At 39.8% G+C, this 10,575-nt stretch overlaps 1 protein-coding gene across 2 annotated transcripts in view; it reads right to left on the bottom strand.

Moving 5' to 3' along the window:
* Positions 1-386: 386 nt before the first annotated feature.
* Positions 387-10,575, bottom strand: part of INSR (insulin receptor) — a 140,904-nt gene continuing 130,715 nt past the window's right edge. The window contains exons 17-21 of one of the 2 annotated variants that reach the window (XM_056518098.1): positions 10,044-10,154; positions 9,792-9,951; positions 8,586-8,715; positions 3,671-3,805; positions 387-1,937 (exon numbers count right to left, since the gene is read on the bottom strand). In XM_056518098.1, the coding sequence (XP_056374073.1) occupies positions 1,610-1,937; positions 3,671-3,805; positions 8,586-8,715; positions 9,792-9,951; positions 10,044-10,154 (864 nt within the window). In that variant the 3' untranslated portion in view covers positions 387-1,609. The remainder of the gene's footprint in view (positions 1,938-3,670; positions 3,806-8,585; positions 8,716-9,791; positions 9,952-10,043; positions 10,155-10,575) is intronic. The other variant, XM_056518099.1, reaches the window with a different exon arrangement.

Below are 10,575 nucleotides of genomic sequence, written 5' to 3'. Positions count from 1 at the left end.
TTTCATAGAATTGTCCATTTGTCTCACAGTACATTGAGTGTAACAGAAAGCCTGAGCTCTTATCGTTATAGGCAATTTTGTCTGTTCACATTTAAGTATTCCCAACAAATTCCAGCATGCCTTAAAAAACAAACAAACAAACAAAAAAAAACCTCAAACAAACCATAAGAACAATCTTCGGGAACAGCTCAAAATTGAAGCATGTATCACGTAAAAAATTCTGATCCAGGTATGTGTGTGTGAAAAATATATATAGATATATTTTTTTGTGTTATGTTCATAAATTTAGAGAAATCATTTAACCAATAATTAGATCTTGTTATAGGGAATTTCTATAATCAGAGATTATATATATATATATATATATATATATATATATATATATATAAAAATTATATATATATTGCGTATACATGAAAATAAGCAATTGCTATATATTACTTGTAGTTCACACCAAGCAAGACCTGATTTATGAAGCTTTTACACAAACCACAGAAACTATTAGTGACCAGTTACCTTCCTTACTGGTATGAATAAAACCTTACATTAAAATTTGAAAACTAAAACAAAACAAAAAAATAAAATAAAAGTATTTTGCAAGTTTATGGGTACAAAGTTGATTCGAATTACTTTTCCCAACCTAAGGTGTATGCAGCTTGTGTAAAGAAAAAAAAAAAAGGAGCGAATATTTAGAACACAAGAAGTTACGGTTGTGATATATAGGGAAAGGGGATGGTGAGAGATCGCTCCCTTTTTGGTCTGGTGAAGAACATATCTGGACAAATACAGACCATCCCAAAGGTTTGTTTACGCAATACAAGCAAACATTGCCCCATTAGCACCTTCCAGATTCTTGACCACAAGGTGAACAGGAAACAACTATACGCAGTTGTAGAAGGAACATGGATACAGGTGCACAGTTTGGCACCTCAACTACAAGCCCAACAAGTGATATGTTTACTGTATTGAAGATTCAGCAGGTCAGGAAAACGAGTAGAAGATGGGGTAACATGTAAGGTACATGAACGTCATCATATTAGATGTTCCATGTGAGGTAAAACTGACTGGTCTTTATCCAGAATATCTTTACTTCTTTCTGAGAAAGCTGAATTACACACTCCCAATGTGCTGGACCTGGGTTTAAAGAGCTCCACTGAGGTTTAAATATCCTTAAATCCATTACAAGTAAAGACAGAGCTTTAAATGTTGCCTTCTTTTAGAGCTTCAGTTTTATTATGTTTGGTGTGTGTGCTTTAAAGTCATCCAAATGCGTTAACTTTTTTTTCCACTTGTAAGCATTGCACACATTAACCTTGCTAGTATGAGAAGCCACTAGAAATAAATAGGCAATAAAGTGTAAGTGAAAAGTATGGAGTTTCCTCCGGTCTGTTCACAGTTTCGGTTTCGCCCAATAGTCAGCCTGTCAAGTGAATAAAAAAAAAAAACACACACACACACACACGAGACCATACAGTCGAGAACCCAATGGGACGATGAAACATTCAAAACCAGAAGAGGGCGTTGGTGTTTTGATGTTCTAGCCATGGGTACAGTTCTGTCCTGAGATTTGACGGAGGGTAGTTAAATTTTAGAGGCAGAGCTATGTGTGTTAGGATGGGCTGGAACGTGGGAGGGAGAGAATGCGTCCATTTTTTCTACTCCCATTCATGTGAGTGTAGGGTATATGTTCCTCATAGATGTTTCCTCTCTGTCCCTCATCCCGTAGTGAACATGAAGATGGATCCAGAGGGGTGCTTTCCATATTTTCAAAATCAATCTCAAGATCATCGTTCTCAGGTGGTTTGTTTTCTTCACTGTAGTAGAAAGACACCTCTTGGAAACTAGGATGAAGGTCATCTTTTAGCATATTAATGATCTCCAAGAACGTGGGGCGCATCTTGGGATTATATTGCCAGCACATCTGCATCAGACTGTGACTGAAAAACAAGAGTTGCATTGATGAAAAACTAGCACAGATTCTGCTTAGGGATAACTAATAATCTAGAAAGAACATCAGCTTAACAACAGATACCGTTCCTTGATGGGTGTAATTGCCCTAGAATGCTTCTAAGGAAGGCATAAAATAAAGCCTTTAATACCCTTATCCGCAGCCTTGGTTAAACTATGCTCTAAAGTATCAAAGGTGTAGTTTAGCCTCTAATTGTGCTGGGACCCCCATGATCTCTGTAGAACGGGGACCCATTGTACTTGGGTACCTCTGGAACTCCCATAGACAATGAATGGAACTAGTACTATTCTGTCGAAAAGCTGTCAGCAGGAAAACACTGTAGAAACTGCAGACAAAGTTTCATAGTTAGTATGACAAGGAGAATAAAAGTACACTTGAAACTTGAAATTTCTTTGGGCTGGCAGGTATCAAAATGGCACTCCAAGGCCCTGAGGTGCCCCTGGCTGGAATGCCTCCATGCTCCTCATCCTTTACCTGCTCACATGCGGTGTGTGAGGCAGTGAAATTCACTACATGTGTGCCTCAATATCAATGCAGGACACATGCACCAGTTTTAGAGAGGCTTGGTGCTAGAAGTCAAGCCCTGTTTGTCAATCAAGTTGGCAGAGGAGAGGGAGCAAGGAGGCATTCCAACCCAGGGCAGTTAAGGGCCATGGGAAGGCTTCTGTTTGACTCTTGGCAGCACTAGAAATAATGTCAGCAGTTTCTACAATGTTTTCCTGCAGACAGATCTCTTTAGGGTATGTTCACATGGGCGTATTTCTTTTCAAACTCACAGCGTATTTCCCACTGCGAGTTTAAAAAGGGGTGGGTCTCCGCAGAAATTTTTTGTCAGCGGAATCTCCGGTGCGGTAAATCCGCCACAGACCCCATTGAAGTTAATATAGTCTGTGGCGGATTTTTAACAGCAGAGATTCCGCTGCCGAAAATCTGTGGCGGATAGCCCACGGACACCCCGCCCCTTCTCAAACTCGCAGCGAGAAATACATTATGAGTTTAAAAAGAAATAACCTTGTGTGAACAGACATTAAGGTACATTCAAATGCGCATATTTTGCTGCAGATTTTTCTAAACATTGAGGTAAGTGGGTAGCAAAATCAGTGGCAGAATATCTGTGAACTTACCATTAGGGTGTATTAACACACCGAATCCGCATTGGCGATCTTACAAGTCAATCAAAAACACATAGCACTGTCAAAACACTGTCTTGTAAAATCCACAGGTGTGTATCCATAACTGAGGATTTTCCAACTTCAAATCTACAACTCACAGCATCAAATATACAGCAGATACTGTATGTATGAATACACCCAAAAAAATGATCATAACAGAATTTTTTACTTAACCTGAGAAAAGTATAAAAATAAAAAATAAATAAATTGAAAAAAGGGAAAATGGCTAATCTCCTTGGCCAAAAATATTTTTTTATTTCTGTGCTTGGCTGTAAAAGAAGCCCCCCCCCCCCCCTCGTCTGACCACAGTAGGACAAAAGTCTTGTCAATCCCCATCCCTTAGGCCAGTGGTCTGTCCAGGCGTTCTGGGGGGGGGGGTTGCACTTTTGCAATATTTAGAGTCTCACAGGGTGGAGATCATTGGCCTAGGCTAAGCCCTCTCCTCTAAACCAATTTGTAGCTAAAAATAGAATAAATATGCTAAGTAATTTTTATTCACTGCCTTCAACAGTGTGACTTTAAAACTTACAGCCTCGGGTGACAGTTTTCTGGCTGTTCGAGGGAACCTCCGTCCATAACAAATTTGAGTACTTGCTCATTGGATAACCCCTGGTACGGCTGTTCAGCTAAACTTGTTATTTCCCAGAGCACTACACCAAAGGACCTGAAAGAAAGGAAAATATTTGCAAATGATCTTTTCTATTCAATTTTATATAAAGGAAACAACAAATGACTGGATAATGTCCTCTTGTTCTCATATCAAAGAAAGAAAAAAGTTATCAAAGACGTACCATCATTTTTGTAAAAAATGTACTGAATGCCCATGGAATTTGTATTTTTCTTAAAAAACTGCTTAAACCCTAAAGGGTATAAAGGGTAGGGTCACTTGTGCATATTTTCTGCAGCCGATTTTGCTACCCATTGACTTCAATGTGTAGGAAAATATGCAGCTGAAAAAACAAAGTTAATTTTCATTTTTGTTCTCTCTTTTATTTTAGAGAGTCATAACTCTCTTTTCTGTCTATAAACCCATATGAAGATTTGTGTTTGGCATGACCAATTGTACTTTGTAAAGACAGCTTTAATTTCAAAATAAAATGTATGTAAAAAAAAAAAAAAAAAAACATTATAATTACACACATATACATATATATATATATATATATATATATATATATATATATATATAGCGGTATACAAAAAAACACAACTTTTGTGAGGTTTCATTTTTAAGAAGTGCATCTTTACATGCTTTCCTATTATTGTATTACTTTTAAATAAAGTCAAACTTTTTTTTAACAAAATATATTTGAAGCTTTACTATTCTGACCACTTTTAACTTTATTTTTCCATAAATGCAGCTGTGTGGGGGCACATTTTTTGTGCCATGATCTGTAGTTTATAACGTTACCACTTTTGCATATATGTGACTTTTCATAACTTTTTATTCATTTTTCTCTGGGATGTGATTAAAAAAAAAACACATAAATAAATGTAAAAAAAAATCAGCTATTTTGGACTTTTTTTTTTAAATAAACATTTACACCGTTCACCAAACGGGTTCACTAACATTATATTTTAATAGTTCATATATTTTTGAACATGGCAATACCAAATATGTTTATTTGCTGTTTATCATTTTTATACTAGTAAAATGGGAAAGGGGGGGGGGGAATAAAAAATTTTTTTTGGGGGGGGAAGGGGCTTATTCACCTTTTTAAAAACTATTTTTTTTTAACACATATGTGACTTATGAATCGTTTGATTGCTATTACTGTTCAGTGGTATGAATTGGCATAGCACTGATCAGTGATATTAGCAATATAGGAAGCAAACACAAGAAGATCCCTTGAGAGCAGCACAGAGCAGGTAAGGAGAACTCCAGCCACCATCTTGACTTATTGGACCCCTGCGATCACATTGCTGATGGTCTGATAAGTGCCACAAAGCCGTCCTAAAGATTTAGATGCCTTAATCAGTATTAACCCCTTAAGGACTGAGCCCTTTTTCACCTTAAGGATGCAGCACTTTTTTGCAATTCTGACCACTATCACTTTATGCATTAATAACTCTGGGATGCTTTTACCCATGATTCTGATTCCAAGATAGTTTATTCGTGACATATTCTACTTTAACACAGTGGTAAATTTTCGTCGTTACTTGCATCCTTTCTTTGTGAAAAATCCCCAAATTTCGTGAAAATTTTGAAAATTTAGCATTTTTCTAACTTTGCAACTCTCTGCTTTAAGGAAAATAGACATTCCAAATAAATTATATATTGATTCACAAATACAATATGTCTACTTTATGTTTGCATCATAAAGTTGACATGTTTTTACTTTTGGAAGACATCAGAGGGCTTCAAAGTTCAGCAGCAATTTTCCAATTTTTCACAAAATTTTCAAAATCTGAATTTTTCAGGGACCAGTTCAGTTTTGAAGTGGATTTTAGGGGTCTTCATATTAGAAGTACCCCATAAATGACCCCATTATAAAAACTGCACCCCCCAAAGTATTCAAAATGACATTCAGAAAGTATGTTAATGGAGTAATCCAGTGGTGAACAACTTCTCCCCTATCCTAAGGATAGGGGATACGTTTAAGATCGCGGGGGGGGGGGGGGTCCGACCGCTTGGGCCCCCTGCGATCTCCTGTATGGAGCCCCGACAGCCCGCGGAAAGGGGGCGTGTCGACCTCCGCATGAAGCGGCGGCCGACACGCCCCCTCAATACAACTCTATGGCAGAGCCGAAGCGCTGCCTTCGGCAATCTCCGGCTCTGCCATAGAGATATATTGAGGGGGCGTGTCGGCCGCCACTTCGTGCGGAGGTCGGCACCCGCTATCTGGCCGGAGAGCCTGGCCCCAATACAGAGAGATCGCAGGGGGCCCCAGCGATCGGACCCCCCGCGATCTCAAACTTATCCCCTATCCTTAGGATAGGGGATAAATTGTTCACCACTGGACTATTCCTTTAACCCTTTTGGTGTTTCAGAGGAATAGCAGGAAAATGAAGAAAAAAATTCAAAATCTTAATTTTTTTACACTCTCATGGTCTTGTAGACCCAGTTTTTGAAATTTTACAAGGGGTAAAAGGAGAAAAAGCCCCACGCCCCCCCCCCCCGCCAAATTTGTAACCCAATTTCTCTCGAGTAAGGAAATACCTCATAGGTGGATGTCAAGTGCTCTGTTGGTGCACTGCAAGGCTCAGAAGGTAAGGAGCAACAATGGGATTTTGGAGAGTAAGTTTTTCAGAAATGGTTTTTGGGGGGGGGGCATGTCACATTTAGGAAGCCCCTATGGTGACATGGCATACTATTTTGGTAACTACACCCCTCAAGGAATGTAACAAGGGGTACAATGAGCCTTAACACCCCACAGGTGTTTGACAAATTTCCGCTAAAGTTGGACAGGAAAATTAAAAATTAGATTTTTTTCACTAAAATGCTGATGTTACCCCAAATTTTTCATTTTCACAAGGGGTAATTGGAGAAAAAGCCTCCCAAAATGTGCAATCCCATTTCATCTCAGTATGGAAATACCCCATATGTGGATGTAAAGTGCTCTGCAGGCGAACTACAATGCTCAGAAGATAAGGAGCGCCATTGAGCGCTTGGTGAGAGAATTTGCTTGGAATAGAAGTCGGGGGCCATGTGCGTTTACAAAGTCCCCCGTGGTGCCAGAACAGTGGACCCCCACACATGTGACCCCATTTTGGAAACTACATCCCTCACAGAATATAATAAGGGGTGCAGTGAATATTTACACCCCACTGGAATTTGACAGATTTTTGGAGCAGTGGGCTGTGCAAATGAAAAATTTAATATGTCATTTTCACGGACCACTGTTCCAAAAATCTGTCAGACACCTGTGGGGTGTAAATGCTCACTGCACCCCTAATTACATTACATGAGGGGTGTAGTTTCCAAAATGGGGTCACATGTGGGGGGGGGGGGGTCCACTGTTCTGGCACTATGGGGGCTTTGTAAACACACATGGCCTTCAATTTCAGACACATTCTCTCTCCAAAAACCTAATGGCGCTCCTTCTTTTCTGAGCATTGTAGTGCGCCAACAGAGCAATTTACATCCACATATGGGGTATGTTCTTACATGCTCTTAAATGGGGCTACAAATTTTGCTTTTTGTTTTTCCTATTCTCCCTTGTGAAAATGTAGGGTAACACCAGCAGTTTTGAGATTAGTTATTTATTTATTTTTCATTTTCACATCCAAATTTAACGAAAATTTGTCAAATACCTGTGGGGTGTTAAGGCTCACTATACCTCTTGTTGCATTCCGTGAGGGGTGTAGTTTCCAAAATGTGGTCACCTCTGGGTATTTATTGTTTTACATTTATGTCAGAACCGCTGTAAAATCAGCCACCCCTGTGCAAATCACCAATTTAGACCTCAAATGTACATAGAGCGCTCTCATTCCTGAGCCTTGTTGTGTGCCCACAGAAATTTTACGCCCACATATGGGGTATTTCCGTATTCAGGAGAAATTGCGTCCCAAATTTTTTTATTAATTTTTTCCTTTTACCGCTTGTGAAAATTAAAAGTATGGAGCAACACCAGAATGTTAGTGTTAATTTTTTTTTTTTATACTAACATGCTGGTGTAGACCCCAACTTTACCTTTTCATAAGGGGCAAAAGGAGAAAAAGCCCCCCATAATTTGTAACGCTATTTCTCCCGAGTACGGAGATACCCCATATGTGGCCCTAAACTGTTTACTTCAAATACGACAGGGCTCCAAAGCAAGAGAGCGCCATGTGCATTTGAGGCCTAAATTGGGGATTTGAATCCGCCACAAAAATACCCTACAGCAGTGTTTCCCAAACAGGGTGTCTCCAGCTGTTGCAAAACTCCCAGCATGCCTGGACAGTCAGTGGCTGTCCGGCAATACTGGGAATTGTTGTTTTTCAACAGGTGGAGGCTCTGTTTTGGAAACAGTGCCGTATAAGACATTTTTTTTTTTGTGTAGTGTATATGTAGTGTTTTACTTTTTATTTCGTGTAGGTGTAGTGTAGTGTAGTGTTTTAAGGATACATTCACACGCTTGGGTTCACAGTGAGTTTGAGCTGCGGCTGAAAATTTGCCACATCTCAAACTTGCAGCAGAAAACTTGCTGTAAACCCACCCGTGTGAATGTACCCTGTACAAACCTCCAGCTGTTGCAAAACTACAACCCCCAGCATGCACAGACTACCAAAGGGAATGCTGGGAGTTGTAGTTATAGTCGGCCTTAAGGGGTTAATCACGGCATCTGAAGGGTTAATGGCAGACATCAGTGCAGTTGATGGGATAAGAGGTGTGTCCCAGGCTGCTGATGCGCTCATAGATTCATAGCTTTCACATACAGTGTTAGAGTTAATGTAAAATATTAAATATTAGTTATTAAAATATAACCTTACAAAATATATAAGTCTGTCAATGAAATTCATACCAGACATCGGAAAATATGGTGAATACTCCATCTTTGAGAGATTCTGGGGACATCCACCTCACAGGTAGCAGTCCCTTTCCTCCTTTACGATAATAATCCGTTTCATAGATATCACGAGTCATCCCAAAATCTAAGAAGGAAAATGACGATTGGCAAGAACAAGTTAGAGAATTACAGGCTAGAAATAAAACAAATACTGAAGTCCTTAAATAAGTAAGATATAGTGTCAAAATTGGAATTTATACCAGTAAGTGATCTCACTATTATGGTGGCCACCACTAATGCACAACATGACTTGAAATCTTAAAGCTGCCCTTCTTAAACTAGTAAGTAGTGGTTGCCAAAAGGATACATAGAACAGGGGACTACAATTGCCTGGAAACAACCTGGCTTATGTTTATTTATTTATTTAAGCTGGGTCCATTTGGAGAATGCTACTTTACAGCAAGAGTTTTCCTTTAACCCCTTAATGATGCAGCGATTTTTCGTTTTTTGCCTTTTCTTTTTTTCTCCTCGTCGTATTGCCATAACTCTTCCAACTTTTCATCAATAGGGCTTGTTGTTTGATGGACTTTTTGTACTTTGTAATGATATCACTCATTTTACCACAAAATGTATGGTGATGCAAAAAATAATTTGAGGGGCAAAATTGGAAAAAAAAATGCCATTATGCAACACCAGTCCCCACCGCAGCACCGCGCCCCCCACCGGTCCCGCACAAAGCCGCACCCCCCCCCCCGACCCCATTGCCTCCCCGATCCCCGGTTTTATAATTACCTGTTCGCGGGGCCCACTCTACATCTGGCTCCAGTGGCGTCCTCCTGAGCTGTCACTGTGCGTACTGACGGTGACGTCGCGTTGAGGACGTCACTCGTCATTGCGCACAGCGTAACGCAGGACGCAGAAGGAGCCAGAAGTAGCGTGGGGTGTGTGACGCAGTGCGGTGGGGTGTGCGGCGGTCGCGGTGGGTGGTGCGGCGGGGGTGGTGCATTATTGGATTATCGGCAAGGTAATTGCCAAAACCGATAACGCACAAAATCGTGAATATCGGCCAAACCGATAATTGGTCGATCCCTACTCCTCATGTATTATTTCTTTAATCAACAAGGTGTATAAATCCTATAATGAGACACTTGCTATTTATCACTTCACTGAGAGTGAAGATGATATGGAACAGAATATGTACAAGATAATATGGCAATATACCTCCAATTTTGACAGTGTAATCCTCAGCAACCATGCAATTGCGGGCAGCTAAATCACGATGTACAAATTTCTTGGCATTAAGGTAAGCCATTCCATCAGAAATCTCAGCTGCCATCTGAATCATCTCCTGAAGCGTAGGGGCTGGTCGACCAGGATTATTCTGGAAAGAAGAATGGGGGAATCGGACACATAGTCTGATATTCTTCTTTATTTACTGTAATTTCACAAGCAAATCAAGAAAACAAACCCTACCTCTGCATCCGGTCGCAGTGAGCGTAAGTAGCTCTTAAGATCACCATGTCCCATCAGCTCCATTATGACTAATGTAGGCTGTCCTTTGGAGACAACACCCATCAAACGAACCTGCAAAAGTCAATTTGATCAAAAAACCATAAGGGTATGTAAAGAAACAATATGAGAGATTTATCAAAACCAGTGTAGAGGAAGAGTGGAGCAGTTTCCCATAGCAACCAATCAGATTCATTATTTTTTTTAGAAGCCTTAAAAATAAATAAGTAGAATGAATGAAAAATAAAACAAAAATAAAAGAAAGAAGCAATCTGATTGGTTGCTATAGACAACTGGTCAATTTTTCCCATCTGCACAGGTGATAAATCTCCCTCATACCTTTACAATGATAATTGCACAGGGAACACACCGTTTAACATTTCCACAAAATCGTTATATTAGAGAAAGTTTATGTCTCAAAAACTAAAGGGGGAAAAAAATTTGAGTCAGGGATTATGATGCCAGTCCAGGAGCTAAGCGCGATATATATGGTGCC

The sequence above is a fragment of the Hyla sarda genome, chromosome 1 (assembly GCF_029499605.1).
Source record: "Hyla sarda isolate aHylSar1 chromosome 1, aHylSar1.hap1, whole genome shotgun sequence".
Taxonomy (NCBI): Eukaryota; Metazoa; Chordata; class Amphibia; order Anura; family Hylidae; genus Hyla; species Hyla sarda.
Note: the sequence above shows the minus strand (reverse complement) of the source record. Positions and strands in the feature narration are given on the sequence as shown.